The sequence below is a fragment of the Macrosteles quadrilineatus genome, unplaced genomic scaffold, assembly GCF_028750875.1.
Source record: "Macrosteles quadrilineatus isolate MER2022 unplaced genomic scaffold, UCM_ALF_1.0 Scaffold_4__1_contigs__length_99947679, whole genome shotgun sequence".
NCBI lineage: Eukaryota > Metazoa > Arthropoda > Insecta > Hemiptera > Cicadellidae > Macrosteles > Macrosteles quadrilineatus.
In genome coordinates, this window is record NW_026542597.1 from 79857804 (window position 1) to 79881109 (window position 23306).

Below are 23306 nucleotides of genomic sequence, written 5' to 3' on the forward strand. Positions count from 1 at the left end.
GCTTGTTTATGGATATATTTTGATAAAACTTGGCAAATTTATTTTTTATGTACTAAGCTATCAATATTTTACTCAAAAACACACTTTATTAGTTTCCTTGTAGCAGCAAACCTGGAAATTCGCTCAGTCGGCAGGTTTGCCGCAGCAGGGGTATTTTTAGTTTACGATTAACTTAAATTGTAAAATATAGTATAGACTAATTAAACAAACATGGAGACTTGAATGGACAAAAATTAAATTTTAATTTCCAAAAGACAAAAGATTTGTAACTATTGTAAATTAATTTTAGTGCCATAATCCTATTTTATGTAATTTCAACATACGTTTTACTTTATAATTATTATATTTTCGTTTTTATTGAATTCATGATCAAAATGGTTTGGAATTAATTTATACTGGGAAAGGGGTTACATTGATTTCACATCTTTTGTAATGAATAATATTTAATAAATGATACTTTGGCAAAACGTGTTTTGGTAAATTGCTCACAAATCTATAAACAATAAACTATAGACACACAAAACTACATCAATAATAACCGAATACATCAATAACATAACCCCTGCATATTTCCATGAGGATTAGAACTAAACTACAGAAGAACTCCAATCCTGAAAACTCTAACCATTCTAATCACCTATCAAATTGATTTAAAAAAGAATTCAAAACCCTTAATCTAGGTATAGGAGTGAGAATTGTTATTAAAGAAGGCAGAAGCCTTGATCGCAGCCAATTACTGAATATTTACTGCAATCTTGTCTTCATTGTCACCAGTGAACATGAAAACATCATTATCGTCTTTATGATCTCCTGTAATACAGATGGAAACGTTATCATTGTCCTGTGTTAATTTTTCGGTCATGAAGGCTTCACAGATTTGTTTTGCAATTGCTTGCGATGGTATAGCAAAGTTTGAGTTCTACTATATGAGGAAAATATCTACCTAAATAGTTGGTGTTAAAGATTTTACATCACAATCCATGAGTTGTCATATGAGTGTTAAGTTGTTTTTTCCTAGCAAAAGTCTTCTCACAGACAACACACTTGTGATTCCTGGTGATTCCATGGACAGCCATGTGTTGTTTGACGTGGGTTCTTAGTTTGAATGTCTTTCCACAAATGTTGCACTCATTAGGTCTGTTATCTGCATGTGTAAGCTCATGCTGCTCTAAATTACACTCTCTTTTAAATGATTTACCACACAACTGACAGGTAAATTTGTTATCATCCGTGTGTATAATCATGTGGTTTTTTAAGCGATTTTTCTGTTTAAACGCTTTCCCACAAATTTCACAACATATAGTGTTTGCCGAGTGTAAACTTATGTGTATCAATAAACTTGCTTTTGTTTTTAAAGTACGATCACATATTGCACATATGTATTCTTCGCTTTGTTGATGTGATATTTTGATATGAAAACGAAGTACCTGTTTGTCATAAAACACTTTTTGGCATTCCGCACATTTATATTGGTGTTCTCTTAAATGGATCATATTTATATGCCTTCTGAGAGGATCCCTATGACTATAACTTTTTCCGCAATCTTTACATTCATAAAAAAGACTTTTGGTCTTACGAAAATGGACGGTTTCAATATGAGCTTTCAGCCTTTTGGCACAGATACTCTTATAACAAAACTGACAAATTTCTTTTTTTTGCTCTTTTTCTTGTTTATTGGTGGAATGTTGTGATTTCATATGATATTTCAGTGTACTTTTTTGTGTAAATGCTCTTTTGCAGATGTCACATGGAAACAACTTTAGTCCCTTGTGAACCTTTAAATGTTTTTCCAACCTGCACTTTAAAGAAAATCTCATATTACAAATGTTACAGGGAAATGGTTTCAGGCTGTCTTTACTTGTGACCTCCTTATCAATGGAAAGTTCAATTTTCTTCACACACATTTTACAGCTATCACATTGACACAAGATACCGTCTTGTGTTCCTGTGCATACTTCTTCAGGTATTGGAGCAGAAGAATCTTCATCCTGCAACATTGTCCATAGTTACTACAAAATAGTTTTGCCCCTGATATCTCATTCAATAAAATCCAAAGATAGAACTTGATATAATATAAAATAATTCTGAAAAATCCCTTTAAAGCAGTTTACATGTACTGGTTTTGAATAAGACTAATGTATTTGAAGATTTATAGGATGTAGGATTTTGACTTACCAAGGTTCTTACATTAAGGGACGATGTGTGAGGGATGGGTGACATGAATGATGAAAGCCTCTCAGCTAATTATTAAGCCATAACTTTTGAAAAAAAAGCTCAATGATCTAGGACACAAACCATATGAGGTAGGACCAGTTACAAACCACAAGCTTCTGCAAGCATTGAACAGGAGACCATCTGACTAATAGGCAAGCACTATATACATATATAACAATTGATATATCCACTCACCTTGTTTCTAAACAATTTCACAAATCATCAAAGCTTCTGTCAACAGAAGTTATTATATCCACTAACATATACATACTATGATATACAAACCAAAATCCAGTGTAAATTATTTACTTCCAAACGGTTTGATCACACATTGTATACATTTTGTATTTACAGTAGACTCCATCTTATCTGGACACCTTTTAACCGGACTACACTCTGCGGAAATGACATCTCTTTAACTGGATTTTTATTAGCACATCGGTTTCACCGAACTAGATCGGCAGGAAGTGGGCGGTACTAAAACCACTGTTCTCATGGGAAAGATTTGAGACCAGTGATCACAAGCTCAATATACAAATGATCACTGTGATACAATGCTCTCATAAATTTAAGTCAAATACTGTATGCAGTATGCAATTAAACGGTCCGTTTTAACAAGTTTTTGGGGGCGTCCATAAAAACCATTATCCGGACTGGCCTCGGTCCCGAGGAGTCTGAATAAGAGGGAGTCTACTGTACTGCATTTCCCTTACAACATGCTTTAAATAATGATGCATGCATTAAATAGTTCTTAAATAATGATTTGTGTGATTGTCTGCATCGCGATGAAAAGTATAATTCACTACTTGTTGCAAAAGTTTCATTTTCGAGCTCGATAGTTGTTTTCCGCACTCGGCTTCATCTTGCTCATAAGCCACTATCTTTCCCAAAATGCAAAAGTAGGGAAATAGACTTCACTAGGGTAAATAAGTCAACTGCAAACGTTAATCACATAGATCGCGGAATGTCACAACAATAAGATAAAGAAATGCTGCGCTTGTGCAGGAGGCTTAGGCTTGTCATACAAAGTAGAACATCCATGGTTTTCCTCAATACACATCAATGGGTTTTCCTTAAGACTCTTGTTACAATATTGGTGTGCAAGGACTGGTCAGAAAGTTAGGAATGTTTTATAATAAAATAAAAAGTTCATACAAGGAAAAAGTTGTATTACATACACTTGAAAAAGCAACTAAAATGCTACTTTTCTACAAAGTGATGGTGGAAGAAGAAACATAGGTGTGATACTCCATAGGCTGACGTCACCCAGATTGAAAACAGAAAATCACCAGATTTTATGTCATATAAGTATTATATTGTGTGTCCCAGAAAGGAATACACTTTTAAAACAAATAAAACAGAAAAATTGCTTTATTTAGAGCAAGTTTTGCAAGAATAAATGTTTGTTGTACACATCAGGGAATTACTTGTGAAAAATTACATCATCCAGATGTAGACCCCTCTGGCACCGGCACTCCGCCAAACGAAACCTTACATCTGTGAAGACTTGATGGCAGAGTTTTGGTGGAATGGCTTTAATTTCCTGACGAATATTTTGCTTTAGACGATATTGGGTAATAGTAGCTTTGTTGTACACCCTACTTTATAGATACCCTTAAAGTTTAGTGAAGTTAGGTCTGGCCTTCTCGGAGGAAAGTTAATGTCACCAAATATGGAAATGACTTTCCCACAAAACAGCTGCCTTATTACCTGTTATCCCGAGGTCACGTCTGCAAGAACGGCTGTGATCATCAATCATTGTTTTGTATTGCTGGAAATCTACTGTCACAGTGTTCCCTTGGTTATCCCCAAAGAAATACGGCCCAATTTCGTAATACGCTCAATATGTTGTTCTGAACAACTCTATGGCGACCGAAGGGACAAGGGTTTATAGTTGATCCTGTAGCTTTAAATTTGCGTACCCAGCATTTAATTATGTTCACTGATGGTGTTTGGTTGAGATAATGAAGTCTGTATTTAGCACGGAAGTGTCGTAGAATTGTCACACAAGAAAGCATTTGGTAATAGTCGCGTAAACAGAAAGCACGCTGCTCAACGGTAGAGCAATCCATGGCAAATGATTTTCTACGGGCATAGCTACAAAGACCTTATCTTATCTCTCTCGGCTTTCCCCAAAATAAAAGTGCATTTCTTTCTGGGACACCCAGGATAAGTGGTATTACTGTATAAGTATTATACAGTTAGTAAATTACGTCGTGAAACAAATATGTTATTTTTTAACCGAAATAAATAGAAATATTCTGTTTGTGGCGTTGATTTTTAACAAAGGTTCCGTAATTTTTTACATAAAAAATATTGTTTAACACTCCTAACAGGGTAGGGGTTGACTTATTTTTTTCAAATAGCAACCCCAATTGAGTGACCCCTCATTTTGAAGGATTTGTAAAAAGAAACACAATGATGCAAACGGTGGGTATCTCACCCCTAGCCGAAATGGCAGGTATTCCAAAATTTGATTTACTATATGTAAAAAAGCACCAATTTCACAAATAACTTATGTATTTTTTTTTTTATGAAATAGATAAAAATATTCTTTTTGTGGAATTGATTGTTAACATAGGTTCCACAATTTTTTACATCAACAATATTTTTTAACACCTTTCAGGGTAGGGGTGGTGATTTATTTTTTTAAAATAACAAACCCTATTAAGTGACCCTTCATTTTGAAGGGTTTGTCAAAAGAAATACAATGACGCAAACCCGAGGTAGATATTTCATCCCTAGCCTAAATGGCGGGTATTCAAATATTTGATTTATGCCAAAAAGCACTCATTTTGGAATACCTGCCATTTTGTCTAGGGATGAAATATCTACTTCGGGTTTGCATCATTGTATTTCTTTTGACAAGCCCTTCAAAATGAGGGGTCACTCAATGGGGGTTGCTATTTGAAAACTATAAGTCATCCCCTACCCCCTACCAAGTTAGGGAGGTTAAACAATTTGTTTAGTGTAAAAAATTGCGGAACCTTTGCGGAATCAATGCTACAAACAGAATATTTCTATCTGTTTCTGTTTTAAAAATACAGATTTGTTTCAAGACTTAATTTACACACTGTATAAGTATAAGTATATTTCTTTTGATTTTATTGTTGTGTTTTTTCCTAAATAGTAAAATGGTGATTGCAATCTGGTTGACGTTAGCATATAATGGGAATATCACACCAATATTTTTTTTGTTCCACAATGATACATAGTAGCATTAATGAAGATCAACACCCATTATTAAAGATCTTGAGGGTGATTCACCGTATGAGGTCGGGCATTGTCATTCAAAGCAATGTTTTGGACTTGAACTTAAGGTAAGATTATTTTTTCAAACTGAATTGCCTTTTTTTGGAGAAAACTTTAATTTATTACATCGTTTCTCTACACTTGACACACTTTGACACTAGCTTTGTATGGATTTTAAGTTTATGGCCAGTATAAGAAATTTATGCTCTTTTGTACTGTAATTTGATACTTGTATACTAACTCTAGATGGCTTGTTATAAACATATGTTATAATTCTTATAACTCTTTTGGTAACGTTTATGTAAAATCAACACGGCTACTCAGTTAAAGCCAACGTTAAGAATATTAAAATTCATTCATCTTAATTTTAGCTGAAATGAAGGAAATTAAAATAGATTAGAAGACACCTTAGAGCAGTTTTTAAAATATTGTAAACCTTATTTCTATTTAAGCACATAACCATTAGGAGAAAATTTCTTTAATATCACAATCAAACATAACATTGGACAACAAGCTTTTTAATTTAAATCTATTCATAAAATAAACCTGACAACTCATGGTTCAAAATGTATTGCTACTTTTTTTGTATTGATTATATTCCTTTAGTAGTCCTTTATTAGGTGTGGTATTGACATTTGCGGCTATGTATTATCTTTTATTTCAGTTATGGCCACCCTTGTATTTCAGTGGTGATCCCTCACTCTTGGTTTTAATTGATTTATTTAAAAAAAAGATTATTGGATCTCGCTTTAGCTATGCGGGTTAGTGGGTTACGAAGTCAGCCAATCCCAAAAACGATAAGTTTGTTGAATATGGACAACAACCGATTTTGGGGATAGGAAAATTGGCATGGGGTTAGCAATCTCCAAAGTTAGCCAATTATGTGTACCCCTCAATCATGTTTAGTAAAAAGTTTAAGATAAAAATTGAGTTTGTTTATTACTTCAAAAATTCTTTCTTCTTTTATTATTTGTAAATTGCTTTAGTTACATGACATGGACTATATGAATGTAACCGGACTAAATTAAACCAAATGATTTGATTATGAAACAGGAACTTTTACAATGTGTAATACAAGGTTGTATATTATAGCTGAATAAATTAAAACCAAATCATGCAAACAAAGATTAAAAACAAAAAATGCAGGGGCCCATTTCATAATAAAGTACAAACTAATATTATTAGTAAATCAGCTGATCGCCCAATGCAAATCTAATGGAAATTAAGTTGTAAATTGTAACTTGTAGTTTATTATGAAATGGGCCCCTGACAACAAAAAGGAAAAATAACTAATGACTATATTTAAATCAATGTAAAAAATATAATATTCATCTGAACAGATTATAAATTATTTATTAGAATGGATATGCAAATATCTCTTGACAAAGGTCTAGCATCAAATCAATGAGTTGACAGATGAGTGTTCAGTTGGGTTTTGCTAGCAAAAGTCTTCTCACAGACAACACACTTGTGATTCCTGATGATTCCATGGACAGCCATGTGTTGTTTGACATGTGTTCTTAGTTTGAATGTCTTTCCACAAATGTTGCACTCATGAGGTCTGTTATCTCTGTGTGTATACTCATGCTGCTGTAAATTACACTCTCTTTTAAAAGCTTTGCCACAAGTATGACAGACGTACGGTTTATCATCAGAATGTGTCAAGAAATGTCTTTTCAATAGATCTTTTCTCTTGAACATTTCCCCACATATTTCACAACCATGATTTGTACCTGAGGTATGATTTCTAATATGGTTCAACAATTGTTGTTTGGTAGAAAACACTTTAGCACAGGTTGCACACTCATATTTTTCTTGAGGAAGATGGTGTCTTTTGATATGATGCTTTAATATTTCTTTGGTAACAAAATAACTGTTACATTCAGCACATTTGTATTCTTTGGTAAGCACATGCGTCATAGAAGTATGATATTTAAGACTTTTTTCATGTGCAAATGACTTATTACAATGTTTACATGTAAAACGGTGATGTTTGTTCAGCTGATAATGCACATTACGAATGTGTAATTTTAGGGTAGTCTTATTTACAAAACCTTTTTCACATATTGTACAAATCTGCCTTTTAAAATTTCCTGAATGTGTGTGCAAAATATGTAACTTTAACCCATGGTAACTCATAAATGATTTGGAACAAGTGGTACACTGGTAGTATTGACATGACTCGAGTACTGGCCTATTATTGGCATGTGAATTGTTAAGATGCCTAATTAGATCATGCTTATGTTTGTATTTGTGGTGACAGAATGTGCATTCAAAATATTCTTGTAGGGAACATGTATTATTAAAACCATTTGGCGGGATATTAGTTTCAAAGGCCCTGTTACACTGAACACATGCACAAATAACACCATTCAACTGAGCTGTGCACTTTTCTTCCTCACTTTGCACCTGAAACACACCAAAACTCATCTTCAGACTGAACCTAACTGTTAACAACACCCACTGAACGATTTTAGAATTGCACTTAACATATTGCAATGATTTATTTCCAGTTGCAGAGTTTGATTGCTATTCAGAAGTGGTTCCAACCTAGAATACTATAAATCAATTATTGACAGTTTGAAACTAAGCTTAGCTATCCTTCATTGTGACTTTTGGTGAACCTGAAAAAAATTATCAGCTGGATGTAATTAGTAACACGTTAATTTGATTATTAATTGATTGATTGGATTGATTTCGTGCTTGGAAATACATTCCACTACTACTGCTTTCCCATCATACATTTATACCAACACCAATCTTTCAATGATTTTCCCCTTGAACAAAGCAACATGGTGGGCCAGCTATATGGTTAAGGATTCAATTACAATTCTTGATAAGAATAATTCTACCATTTGAATATTTCAAAATTTTGTTGTCTTTTACAATGATTAATGTTTAGCAATTTGGAGTTTATACGTCACAAAAAGTCAAATTAATCAATATATAAACAAATATTATGTTAGTTTGAACTAAAGCATGATTAAGTTTCTGAACCAGATATGTAACCATGTACCTATGCGTGATATCAACTCTGGGTTCATTTATCACTTTACTTAGCACAGGGCACAAGAATTGATTGTAATAATTTCTACTCAGATCTTGGTTATAAAATTTTATAAAAATTTACTGATTGTACAACTGTCATTAAATTTACCTTATAGCAAAATATTATCTCAAGCATGAGATAAAAATGCCACTGGCGCAGATCAAGGCCCCACTAGAAAAAGCAGGCCATGCTGCAGGATTCATGACGTCACACTAGTGGATAGATTTCATTGATAAATTCATTGCCATCACCATTCCCATATGTTTTTGGTAAATAAACAAGCTGGCTGTTTGTCAGATTGTAATGGTAAGAGTTTAGTACAACTATCCACCACTGTGACGTAGTGTTGCGCTGCCCGCGCTGCAGCATGGCCTGTTTTTTCTAGTGGGGTCTTGCGCAGATACGAGCAAAAAAAATTTAAAAATATATATATAAAATTTTGAACGGATGGTGGTTTTGGCCTCCATTGCTTTGCTCCGCTCAAAAATGATGTCCCTTATTTAGCTCAAATACTTAACGTAATATTTTTGATGTTCAAAAAAATTCTTTATTTATTATTTATTCTTTATTCTTTATAGTTGTTATACTCAAAATACCCCCGCCGCAGCAAACCTGCAGACTTAGCGAATTTCCATTTGCCTGATTGGATTTAAACTAAAATGTCTCCTTAAAAATATCACATTTATTCCCTATTTAAACAGAATTAGTTTAATGAGGAGTACCTACTTAGGTTTGCTGCAACAGGGAGGGTAAAAAAGTTTTTTTATGTAAAATATTAAAAGGTACTGCGGTTTAGTAAGAAATTCATGTATTTTCCAAATTTGATCAAAATATGTTCATAAACAAGCAAACTACAACAGTTGACTTATTCTCCATAAGACGAACATGGGAATTTTAAAATTACAATTTTTTTGAATTTTCTCCGTAACAATTAGGCGCATAATAACGCTTCAATATACTAAATTATTTGTTTTTTTAAGTTCTACAAAATGGTTTGAAAAAAAATTGTGAAATTTTGTGTTTTTAAGGTCAAAAATGGGAAAAACCTATTTTTACCCCATAAAACCCCCCATAAACCCCCGTTCCCATAGTCCGATCATGCTGGTTCGCGAACTCATTCAAGTTTATCCCGCCTTACACCTTCAAACCAAATTTTACCAAAATCGGACAAAAATTACTCAAGTTATCGTGCGGATGGACACATATATATATAAAAATTTGAACGAATGGTGTTTTTGGCCTCTGGGCAGGGGCGTCGCCTTGGGGGGGGTAGGGGGGGGAGCCTCCCCCCCCTAGAATCTGGGAAAGAGAAAAGTTGGGAATTTCCTTGCCATGAGTTGGGACAGTTGAGAAGTCGGATACAAGAAAAATATATTTTTAAACTAAACAAAATTTAAATATTTGCAAAAATCCATCAAAGGGAAAAATTTCTTTGACTTGGACAAATAAACTTGACGCTTCTTTGATTTAATTTAACTTTGATTAAACAAGGCTAAACCATGGCTAAACACGCCTTATTTTAAGAAATCAATAATCAATTAGCGGTAAAGCTTGTTGGAATTTCGTTTACGAGAAATTTTGTTCCTTATTGGACGCATGTTGGGTACCTTGATCCTGTCCTGTGTTGATTATTCTGAATGATTCGTCTGCAAGTTTGAATTTTGAAAGTGCAAGCAATGTAGCTCTTCTGTTCAATTATGTTGTTTGTTAGTGTTTACAAGAAATTCAAAAATATTTTTCACGTCAGTCACATGAAATATATTTTATACCTTTTTTGTGGTATTTGGAGCAGGCTAACTGACCGGAGTACTTGCTAATAAGCAGATTAAAATAACATTAAACATAGGTTTTGTGTATCGGTATTACCTTTAAAACTCTTATTTTTAATAAACTAAATGGAATATTTATTCTCTGAATATATTTTAAAAATCTACACAAGTTATTTATCACTCCTAATTAAGGATTTACAAAAATGAATCAACTAATCACTCTGAAACAGATCTACGTGGACAAAACATAACCTAAAATTTGATGTTTGACTTTCACTCTAAGTTTGATTTTTGTCTAAGTTCTAGTTTGATGAAGATGAAGGTTAACATTTTTATTGTATGTATAAGTTTATTATCAACCAAGTTGAACGTTTTTATTTTATACGAGTCTTACTTTAGGTTTATTCCTTTCTAGGCTAGAGTAATATTATTCACAACACTGATATTAATATTTCATCATTACAAACTTGTTTAGGCCTACCCTAGCTGTAAGTTTTATGAAAGTTAAAATGTTGATCTTAACTTCTAAAAGTATTTTAATTTCATTATTTTGTAATAAAATATATTTTCTATACCCACTAATTTGTACTCTGAGGCTTATTTTATATCACTAAAATTTTACACTGCTACGTCTGCTACCACAATGGTTTTTAAAGTTTTTTGGATTCGAAACATTACTTGTTCAAGCTTTTTGAAGTCATAAAATTTCATTATGAATTGGTAGAAGTTTTAGAAATTGAGTAATTTTGTATAGGATGTAAAACTAGCTATGTTTTGTTAATGCGAGTTTATAAATACTGAATTGAATGTTACTGCAGTGTAGTATAATAATTTGTAGATTTTTAAAAATAGTACCGGTACAGAAATTGATTTCTAAAAAAAAATAGTTGGGAAATCTATGTTAGGCAGTTGGGAAATTTGAGGATTCTCCCCCCCCCTGGAATTTAACCAAGCAACGCCACTGCCTCTGGGGACATCAAAATGAAAAAGTAAATCGGTCCCGGGCTTAGGTCTTACCATGAGACCTACGGTAATAGCTACTTCCCTATAGGGAAATTCGCTAAAAGGATTGTATGATACAACTAAATGAATTTGACAAATATGAGAAAACATATTAAACAAGAATACCAGACAACAATAATTGACTTAAAACTGCATTTGACCTTCAAGTTGGAAAAGGTAGAAAAATTATAACAATAATACTCATAAAAGCATTGTTTGAAAAGCATATCATTACAATCTATTCACGGTTGACGTGAACAGGTTTGTAAGGGTTGTTACATCACAATCCATGAGTTGACAGATGAGTGTTCAGTTGGGTTTTGCTAGCAAAAGTCTTCTCACAAACGACACACTTGTGATTCCTGGTGATTCCATGGACAGCCATGTGTTGTTTGACATGTGTTCTTAGTTTGAACGTCTTTCCACAAATGTTGCACTCATGAGGTCTGTTATCTCTGTGTATATACTCATGCTGCTGTAAATTACCCTCTCTTTTAAATGCTTTGCCACAAGTATGACAGACGTACGGTTTATCATCAGAATGTTTCAAGACATGTATTTTCAATTGATCTTTTCTCTTGAACATTTTCCCACATATTTCACAACCGTGATTTCTATCTGAATGAGAATTTCTAATATGTATTATCAAATTCTGTTTAAAATCAAATACTCTACCACAATCTGCACATTTATATTCTTCGTCTTGAGGCAAATGTTGTCTTTCGATATGATGCAATAAGTGCGATCTAGAACCAAAATCACGGTTACATTCTGCACACTTGTATTCCTTTTGATCATGCATCACAGAAGTATGTCGTTTTAGACCACTTTTATCTGTAAATGACTTGTTACAAAGGTTACATTTAACACTGGGATTTTTTTTTCAATTTATAATGCACACGACGCATGTGGGATTTTAAACTAGGTTTGTTTAAAAAATCTGTTTTACAGATGGGACAAATCTCTCTTTTTTCTGGCTTTTCTATTGAATGTACATTTGAGACATGGTAGTTTAACGAAGAGACTTGGCTAAATGATTTGGCACATTTATTACATTGGTGACTTTTCTTATTGTCATGTGATCCTTTAAGATGTGCAATCAAACTTTCCTTGTATTTGTATTTGCGGGCACAGAGTGCACATTTGAAATATTCTAGTTGGAAACCTGCATTATTTGGCATAATCTCAGAGTCAAAGGCCTTTTTACACTGAACACATTCACATAGAACACCATTCAACTGAGCTGTGCACTTTCCTCCTTCACTTTGCACCTGAAACACACCAAAACTAATATTCAGACTGAACCTCCAATTGCAGACACTACTGTATAGTTTTAGGATAAAACTTAAGATATTGCAGTATTTGCACAGAGTGTCCTTGGTATCAGAAGGGGTTTGACCCTAGAATATCATAAAACAATTCTACAACAGCTTAAACCTGGGCTTAGCTATCCTTATTGATAGTGCCTTGAAGTGATCCTTCATTTGTTCTATTACTTCTAGTTGCGTTTAACTTTGAACCAAACACAATGGCAAGCCAGTTAAGTTGTTTGGCATCATGTTGTTTACAGAATAGCTTAACCATTTGTAATGTGTGATAATTTTTTTAAGTTCATGCTTAGAACCTAAATATAAACATAGGTGGGTAAAAAAGTTAAATTGATTGAAATAAATACAGTAATTATGTTGGTTGGTATTGAACAATGATAATGTTTCAGAACCAGATGCTTTTCATATACTTCACTAGGTTTCAATACTGTAAATCTGTAGGTCTTATAACATATGCTCTTGAGGGGGCCACATCACGTTTGGCTTTAGGTACCGGTTTATAACAATTAACTGGAAATTAAACAAAAATGGGTTATATCAGATGTCATACTATAATTTGGTCCCAACTGTGGGAGACTACAATAATTACAGGGGATCTTCAAGATTTTGTTACAATCATGACGAACAATATGATGTTTTACTTTCTCCCCCTATACATAGTACCTATATAAAGAAAGTATTGTTTTTGTAAAAGTTTTCGGGTTTCAGTTATCAGTGGATATATCTGTTTTAGATCCCCCTGAACCCAAAAAATATATGATTACGATAGTGTCACGACCTTGGTTTTTAGACACACATGATGACAATATCATAAATGCACACTACACCACATAATGACTATTAAAGCTAATACTGCTTTTCTACTGGCATCCATACAAGACATGCGCTAAAATACTACAAAGGTCATAACGAGTTTTAAGGAATGAATAAATCATTAATTTTTTAAAAATACCATCAACAATAGTAAATTTAAAATACCCCAGCTGCATCAAACCTGCCGACTAAGCAAATTTCTATTTGCCTGGATTGATTTTCAATTATCTATTAAATTAACATTTATGTTTCGAGTACCTTGGTTAGCTGCTACACGGAAACTAATAAAGTGTGTTAATAAAGTTTTTTTTTTTTTTTAAGATCTTTAAAAAGGTCTGGAGTAAAATTGATAAATTTTATGTTTTAAGGATTAAAAATGAGAAAGCCCCATTTTTACCCCCCCCGTAAAACCGTTCCCATGGTCCGATCATTAGCGAACTCATTCAAGTTTATCCCGCCTTACATATGTCAAAACTCATAATGATTTATATGATCATGTCTGGCAATTGTGACAACATCTGTCATGATTTACCTTGTTTACAGCAAAGGTCCATGATAATTTCTTACGACCACAGCGACTTTTCCAGCATATCAACATCATATTAGTTTCGAGATTTTTCACTTTGCACAACAACTCAAAAAATGAACACGGGCGCTTATTTCAAATGTCAAATTTCACGGTCCCATTACAAAACTTACATCCGATTCACAGACATTCGCCCCAGTTATCAAAATTCACACATGATTCCTGGTTTTATAGGGTACAAAAATTATATTCAAGTATATAAAACATTATGTATGGTTTTAAGTACAGTAAACTTGGAATTGACTTTAGGATTAAAATAAGAAATATTGAGATGACTCGAGAAACCTTGTCAGTAAATTCCTAGATATTAAAATCACTGTTAACAGATTTACAATTTTTTTTTGGTAAAACATTGTTTACTCTTGTAAAATTCGGAAACAATATCGTGATCAGAGACTAAACAAATCTTTTGACTCTAGCTGAAAACTATCACTGATGTATTAAACCCTTCAATTTACTGATTAAATAGGTTTGCAATATTTTTTTTTTTTTAGCGAATTTCCCATATAGGGAATAAGCTATTACCGTAGGTCTCATGGTAAGACCTGGACCCGGGACCGATTTAGTTTTTCGTTTTGAGGTCCCCAGAGGCCAAAAACACCATCCGTTCAAATTCATATATGTCAGTTAGCGCGATAACTCGAGCAAAAATGATCCGATTTTGATGAAATTTGGTATAAACGTGTAAACCGACATTTATTCGAACGAGTTCGCGAACCAGCATGATCGGACTATGGCAACAGGGGTTTATGGGGGGTTTTATGGGGTAAAAATGGGTTTTTCTAATTTTTCACCCTGAAAACATAAAATTTTGCAATTTCTTTCTAAACCATTTTGTAGAGCTAAAAAAAAACAAATAATTTAGTATATTGAAGCATTGTTGCATGCCTAACGGTTACGGAAAAATCGCAAAATAATGTAAATTTAAAATTACCATGTTATTCTTATGGAGAATAAATACAGTGTTGCAGCTTGCTTGTCTATGGACATATCTTAATGAAATTTTGAAATTTTGTTTACTTCATACTGAGCTATTAATGTTTCAATAAAACCCCCCTATTTTCTTCCCTGTAGCAGCAAACCTAAGTACTCATTAATATTAATGATGTGTTTAAATAGGAAATAAATCTGACAATTTTAAGGGAACAATTTAGTGGAATTCCAGCTGTGTGTATGGAAATTCGCTTAGTCTGCAGGTTTGCTGTGGCGGGGGTATTTTTTTTTAGGGAGAGGAGGGAAAATGCTTTTACGCACACAGGTAGCCAGCCTGTAGTGTGAGACTCCTGAAAATTTTCAGACTACTCACTAAAAAACCCCCTCTACTCTGTTGGACACAGACCTGGAATTGTTTGTCACATTACTTCAAGTCAGGCCAACATGTGACCTAAGCCCTCAGGGCTCGCACCGTTTCTGCAAATAGGTTTGCAATATAGATATTATCTAATTGCAAGTTTAACTTTTCCTGTTTGAAACCTTTTTCCTTGTAATACCTATGTAATACTTATGTAATACTTATGTTGCTACTATGTAATACTTGTTTTTGCAGATGTATACATTTATGGCCTACTATAACCTGAATAATTTTTTTGATAAAAAAATTAGATTAAGAAAGTGAATTTTACTTGGTTATAAAATTCACATTTGTCTTTTACTCTCTTTTTAAGCCGTGTTGCTTTTCCCAAAAGATTTAAAGAATTTCAAAATCACATTCTCACAAATAAAAATAAATTATAGTAAAATAACAGTAATAATGTAAAAATAATAACAACTCTAAATATATTTAAACTTACCCTTCTTCAAACATCAGTTAGTTTATTGTGGAAAAACATTTTCTCGAAGATTTTATAAGATTCACAGTCAATACTTCACTTTCAAAAGTTTTCAATAAAAACACAATACATGATTTAGGATTTAGGAGAAAATAATAATGCAATTTCATGTATCCAGACGGTTTAAAGTGATTGGTCTTGTACTGTGTTTCGTTTGTTGACTTCTTCAGACTTCTTAACTTTTCACAGCCATCGAGTAACTTATATTGCCAGTGCTGAGTATCGTACATGGATCACTTATTAGTTATTCAATTGTGTTTTAAACTAACATATAAGGACCTTAAACAACAAAATTTAAATTGGAATTCAATTTTTTCACTAGGCAGGGATAGTCATTCATTAACGAACAATAACTACGCTATCTAAACTTTTGCTTAGGTACCTTTTGCAGGTTAAAAGCGGGAATTCCATAATCACACACAATGCTGTGCTGAATGTGCACACAACTTTTTAGAAATAAGAAAATTCTAAGATGGGTGTTAATTTATTGAACAATTTCTCAGACGTCAATTTGTTAGTATTCTTTTGCTTGACTCGAGCCTCCTGAGCCCTGGTGTCTGCAGGGCCTTTACACCATTTAGAATCTTACTTATTTCTTTATTCTTACTTATTGAAGCCAATGTCTAAAATCTGAGAATAATTAAATCTGAGCGAGACAAAATTCTCCAATAGCAGCATAGGTCAGGTTTGGCATCAAATTACAGGTCTTATTTAGTTACCCACACAAACCCGAAATCAAACGGACAACCAAATCTGCCATTTTTTGCCCAGTTGTTATTTTTATCACAAATTTGCAGTATTCTCTTCTACTAATATGGACTTTCAATGTAACTTGCATATCGACCTGTGCTTACGTTTAAGATATACTTCTGACTTCTAGGGGTGCCCCACAGTATAATGAACATTACAAATCAAAGGAATCTTTGAATTCTATCTGACTCCTCGTGGGCTGTCCCTCTTACGGGATAAAACGTAGTAATAGCTTAAAAGAGTACACATTACTGGCTATAATTAATACACATAGTTTCATTCCTTTGAATACTATAGAATACATTACACCGTTCCGTGACCTTTAAATCACACCGTCGATAGCCACTATCATATTGAAGTTTGTTTCTTCACAAACCTTTATACTCTTTGTTAAAACAATCTTTGCCAGTTTGGCTGAAATGTGTTCAGCCCTAATGATGTAAAAAAAAATTGCATTTAAGTAGATCTCAAAGCACTTTGCTGTGCTCCGCTCAAAAATGATGTTCCTTATTTAGCTTAAATACTTAACATAACAATTTACTTCATTCCAAAAAAAATTTAGGTGGAGTACTATGTTTTAAATTATTTTTGAAGCTGACTCATGCCTGGCTAGTTGGAGCTTAAGATAAAAATTTCTAATTTCTAACCCATAACAAATTTCTACAGAATAGTTTTCTTACAAAAGGTTGACTACATAAAATAGGTTTAAATGAGCACACTTTACGAAGCTCAAAAAAAGATTGTAGCCTATGATACAACTGAATGAATTTTACAAAAATTAGAAACTTATTAAACAACCCCCGTCACCAGGGCCGGATTTCCCAATAGGCCCAGTAGGCCCGGGCCTATGGGCGCAAGCTCCCAGAGGGCGCACGGCCGAGAGGAAAAATATTTTTTTCATATCTAAAAATATAATAAATAGCCATAGCTTAAAATATTTTGCAAGTTGATAAAAAAAACTCTTGTTAATAAAGCATTATAATTTTGAAACTCATTGGGAGAAATAATTGTTAGAATATTTAAACTATTTTTCAACATTACGCATCAATTTCGTTACAACATTTGTAACAAACATTGGTTATGGAGTAGGCTGTATAGGGATGTTGTCGAGCGCCCGAGCGGTACGCTTCGTATTGCCACTGTACTCTTAGCACTGCCACTATGCTGCCTCGGGGTCGGCAATACTGATCAGAGTGATTAGGGGGGCATGCGTGTTACCACCCTCACCTCACATAAAGAAAATTTATTAACTAATCTTTTGATCAGTTTACAACAACCTGTAGGGTCAAGTTAAAATATATAAAACGTTTTGTTGAATATTAAAAATACGATAAGTTTACCTTTAAAATTCAATAACGAAAAAATATTTATTTGAGTTTGCAACAGGCTTTAGAAAAATTTAATCCCCTCCAAAGCACCAATAATGGTGTCATTTTCTCCTCAGCTCAGACCTGAGGATAATTATAGTTGGCCGGACTATTGCTTTGTTTTGCTTTGCAAATATAATCTGGATGCAGTACTACCATAGATTAACTATAAACTCAAGTCGACTTCTTACCATATTGTTAATTCTAAATATTTTTTTCATGTCTAGTTCATGTTGGTAACACTGGAAGTTAGTTTTGACGTAATCTTGTTTCTATTTAGGGATAGTTCTATGTTGTGTGTTTAATTTATTGTAATATAACCATGGTTATTAAATTTACTTATTGTTTTTATTGTTCTAGTATGGAATAGATTGTAAATAAATACTTGTTAAAAAAAATATATATAACCAGGGTACGACCTATTGTTTATGCTTAGATCGTTTTATTTTCGACAAACTAGGTTTTAAAAATAACCTCAATAAAAAGAATTGTTTTTAGCTAATCCCTAAGGATGACAAATCTACTAAAGGATTATGTTTAATCTATGGTATCACATACTGTTATGGAGTTCATGTTTTGGGGCCTGAAATCGGAAACAATGGACATGCTTTTTTGCAGGAATGCTCTGTGCGTTGGTTTTTTTTGTTTCGATCCCACAAGCGTGAGCATTTGCTAAAAACATAAAATTGCCAAAAGTGTTTAAGACGGCATTTTGTTAAGGCTAACCAAGACAATTCTTAAAAAAACTTGAAATGATAAAATTCTGACGATGAGTGGTGTTCAAGCAATTAACATAGGCCTATGCATGATATAGTTTTTAATAAAGGTTTGTAGAAAAGAAACTGTGACCAGAATAGGGGGCGGAAATACTATTGGGCCTAGGGGCGCCAAAATGCTGAATCCGGCCCTGCCCGTCACAGCAAACCTGGAAACTAAGTGACTTCCCATTTGCCTGCTTTCATTTTAAATTAATTAAATTTCAATAACATTAGGTTTAACGAGTACCTAGAAAACTGCTACAGGGAGGCTAATGAAGTGTATGTTGTAGTAGAATATTAATAACTTGGTATAAAATAAATAATTTTACCAAGATTGTTCAAAATATATCCATAAACAAGCAAACAAGAAGAGTTAATAATATTCTCCATAAGAATAACATGAGAATTTTAGAATGACACTTTCTTGAATTTTCTTTGTAACCAATGAGGGTACGAAAAAACTTATAACAAATACTAAATTATTTGTTTTTTTAAGCTTTTCAAAATAATTTTGAGAGAAATAGGGAAATATTGTGTTTTGACGCTCAACAATTAGAAAACCCGATTTTTACACTATAAAACCCCCACTATTCCCGTGGTCCGATCAAGCTGTTTTGCGAACTCATTTAAATTTATCCACATTTTCAAGCTGAATTTCATCAAAATCAGACAAATTAATCAAGTTATCGCCTTCAAAGACATATATATTATATATACAATATATTTATTTATTCATAAATAAAAATTTGAACGAATAGTGTTTTTGGTCTTTAGGGACATCAAATTGAAAAAGTAAATCAGTCTCGAGCCAAGATCATACTGTGCCCCCTAGGGTAATAGCTACTTCCCTACAGGGAAATTCGCTAAAAGATAACCAAACAGCAATAATTGACTTAAAACTGCATTGACCTTCAAGTTGGAAAAGGTAAAAATTCTAATGATAATACTGATAAAAGCCTTGTTTGAAAAACATATTATTACAATCTATTCACGGTTGACGTGAACAGCTTTGTAAGGGATGTTACATCACAATCCATGAGTTGACAGATGAGTGTTCAGTTGGGTTTTCCTAGCAAAAGTCTTCTCACAGACAACACACTTGTGATTCCTGGTGATTCCATGGACAGCCATGTGTTGTTTGACATGGGTTCTTAGTTTGAACGTCTTTCCACAAATGTTGCATTCATGAGGTCTGTTATATGCATGTGTATGCTCATGCTGCTGTAAATTACGTTCCCTTTTAAATGCTTTGCCACAAGTATGACAGACGTACGGTTTATCATCAGAATGTGTCGTGAAATGTGTTATTAATAATTGTTTTGACTTAAACATTTTCCCACATATTTCACAACCGTGATTTCTACCTGAATGAGAATTTCTAATATGCATCATCAAATTCTGTTTAAAATCAAACACTCTACCACAATCTGCACATTTATATTCTTCGTCTTGAGGCAAATGTTGTCTTTCGATATGATGCAATAAGTGCGATCTAGAACCAAAATCACGGTTACATTCTGCACACTTGTATTCCTTTTGATCATGCATCACAGAAGTATGTCGTTTTAGACCACTTTTATCTGTAAATGACTTGTTACAAAGGTTACATTTAACACTGGGATTTTTTTTCAATTTATAATGCACACGACGCATGTGGGATTTTAAACTAGGTTTGTTTAAAAAATCTGTTTTACAGATGGGACAAATCTCTCTTTTTTCTGGCTTTTCTATTGAATGTACATTTGAGACATGGTAGTTTAACGAAGAGACTTGGCTAAATGATTTGGCACATTTATTACATTGGTGACTTTTCTTATTGTCATGTGATCCTTTAAGATGTGCAATCAAACTTTCCTTGTATTTGTATTTGCGGGCACAGAGTGCACATTTGAAATATTCTAGTTGGAAACCTGCATTATTTGGCATAATCTCAGAGTCAAAGGCCTTTTTACACTGAACACATTCACATAGAACACCATTCAACTGAGCTGTGCACTTTCCTCCTTCACTTTGCACCTGAAACACACCAAAACTAATATTCAGACTGAACCTCCAATTGCAGACACTACTGTATAGTTTTAGGATAAAACTTAAGATATTGCAGTATTTGCACAGAGTGTCCTTGGTATCAGAAGGGGTTTGACCCTAGAATATCATAAAACAATTCTACAACAGCTTGAACCTGGGCTTAGCTATCCTTATTGATAGTGCCTTTAAGTGATCCTTCATTTGTTCTATTACATCTAGTTGCTTTTAACTTTGAACAAAACACAATGGCAAGCCAGTTAAGTTGCTTGGCATTATGTTGTTTACAGAATAGCTTAACCATTTGTAATGTGTGATAATTTTTTTTAAGTTCATGCTTAGAACCTAAATATAAATATAGGTGGGTAAAAAAGTTAAATTGTTTGAAATAAATACAGTAATTATGTTGGTTGGTATTTAAAAATGATAATGTTTCTGAACCAGATGCTTTTCATATACTTCACTAGGTTTCAATACTGTAATTCTGTAGGTCTTATAACATATGCTCTTGAGGGGGCCACATCACGTTTGGCTTTAGGTACCGGTTTATAACAATTAACTGGAAATTAAACAAAAATGGGTTATATCAGATGTCATACTATAATTTGGTCTCAACTGTGGGAGACTACAATAATTACAGGGGATCTTCAAGATTTTGTTACAATCATGACGAACAATATGATGTTTTACATTCTCCCCCTATACATAGTACTTAGAAAGTATTGTACAAATTTTCGGGTTTAAGTTATCAGTGGATATATCTGTTTTAGATCCCCCTGAACCCAAAAAATATATGATTACGACAGTGTCGCGATCTTGGTTTTTAGACACACATGATGACAATATCATAAATGCACACTACACCACATAATGACTATTAAAGCTAATACTGCTTTTCTACTGGCATCCATACAAGACATGCGCTAAAATACTACAAAGGTCATAACGAATTTTAACCCTCCAAGTGTCCATAGTTTAGGCCTTAATGTCCACCTATTTTTGGCGCATTTGCAAGGTTTTATTAAAACGGATCTGAGAAGCTTAAAACAATGTTAATTCTAATGTTCTATATACCATTTTGTTTGGAAAATCATGGGCTTCAATATTATATATAAAACATAAGGAACATTTTTTCAAAAAAAAAATTTTAGGTAAAAAAAAATATAATTTTGAAAATTTTCAAAAAAAAAAATAAGTTCGCGCTCAATGAAATTGTATAAATTATAGGCCTATAAATATTTGAAAATAGCCACTTTGTTCTAAATTTTATGAGGATTACAAATATATAATAATATAAGGAAGTATATTTACAAATAAATAAGTTATGGGCAAAAAACTGATTTCAGTACATAGCGTTTAGCTAAGAATGCATAGCCTAACCATAGCTAGGAATCTGGCTGATAATTTACATCAATATCACTACCTACTTCTTCAGGATCATCAACCAGCACTTCAAAACCACTTAAATCTTCTTATAATGCACCACGTATATCACTACTTTTGATTTTTAACACTAAAACAATGATAAACGTAATAAAACACATCAGTCATCGGTCCGGGGGAACCTAGCTGTTTACAAATACACGCACGTCAGCTGTCTGCTACAATATTTTCGGAACTAAAATGAACAGCGCTTAGAGACAGACCTCTGGAGAAAGCTTAGAATATTACGGAAAGAACGATACCTAACTCGATCCAGTTCAATCCGATTCAGTCAGTCATAGAGCCTTCGCCGTAAACGATGTCTGCGTGTCGAAAAATCGACAAGTAACACTACACAAAGTGTGCTGCTTGTCGAATTTTCGTCAAGTAACACTGGGAGGGTTAAGGAATGAATAAATCACTAATTTTAAAAAATACCATCAACAATACTAATTTTAAAAACCCCAGCTGCAGCAAACCTGCCGACTAAGCGAATTTCTATTTGCCTGGATTGATTTTCAATTAATCTATTAAATTAACATTTATGTTTCGAGTATCTTGGTTAGCTGCTACACGGAAACTAATAAAGTGTGTAATTTTTTTGTTTTATTTTAAGATCTTAAAAAGGTCTGGAGTAAAATTGATAAATTTTATGTTTTAGCGGTTAAAAATGAGAAAAACCCATTTTTAGCCCCGGTGAAACCCCATTCCCATGGTCCGATCATTAGCGAACTCATTCAAGTTTATCCCGCCTTACATATGTCAAAACTCATAATGATTTATATGATCATGTCTGGCAATTGTGACAACATCTGTCATGATTTACCTTGTTTACAGCAAAGGTCCATGATAATTTCTTACGACCACAGCGACTTTTCCAGCATATCAACATCATATTAGTTTCGAGATTTTTTCACTTTGCACAACAACTCAAAAAATGAACACGGGCGCTTATTTAAAATGTCAAATTTCACGGTCCCATTACAAAACTTACATCTGATTCACAGACATTCGCCCCAGTTATCAAAATTCACACATGATTCCTGGTTTTATAGGGTACAAAAATTATATTCAAGTATATAAAACATTATGTATGGTTTTAAGTACAGTAAACTTGGAATTGACTTTAGGATTAAAATAAG

The 23306-nt window shown here is 33.3% G+C and overlaps 1 protein-coding gene across 1 annotated transcript in view; it reads right to left on the reverse strand.

Moving 5' to 3' along the window:
- Positions 1-733: 733 nt before the first annotated feature.
- LOC128993079 (uncharacterized) overlaps positions 734-23306 on the reverse strand; it is a 56287-nt gene continuing 33714 nt past the window's right edge. Inside the window, exons 6-9 of the mRNA XM_054416837.1 lie at positions 7776-7875; positions 2176-2240; positions 1859-1988; positions 734-810 (exon numbers count right to left, since the gene is read on the reverse strand). Coding sequence (XP_054272812.1) covers positions 734-810; positions 1859-1988; positions 2176-2240; positions 7776-7875 — 372 coding nt within the window. The remainder of the gene's footprint in view (positions 811-1858; positions 1989-2175; positions 2241-7775; positions 7876-23306) is intronic.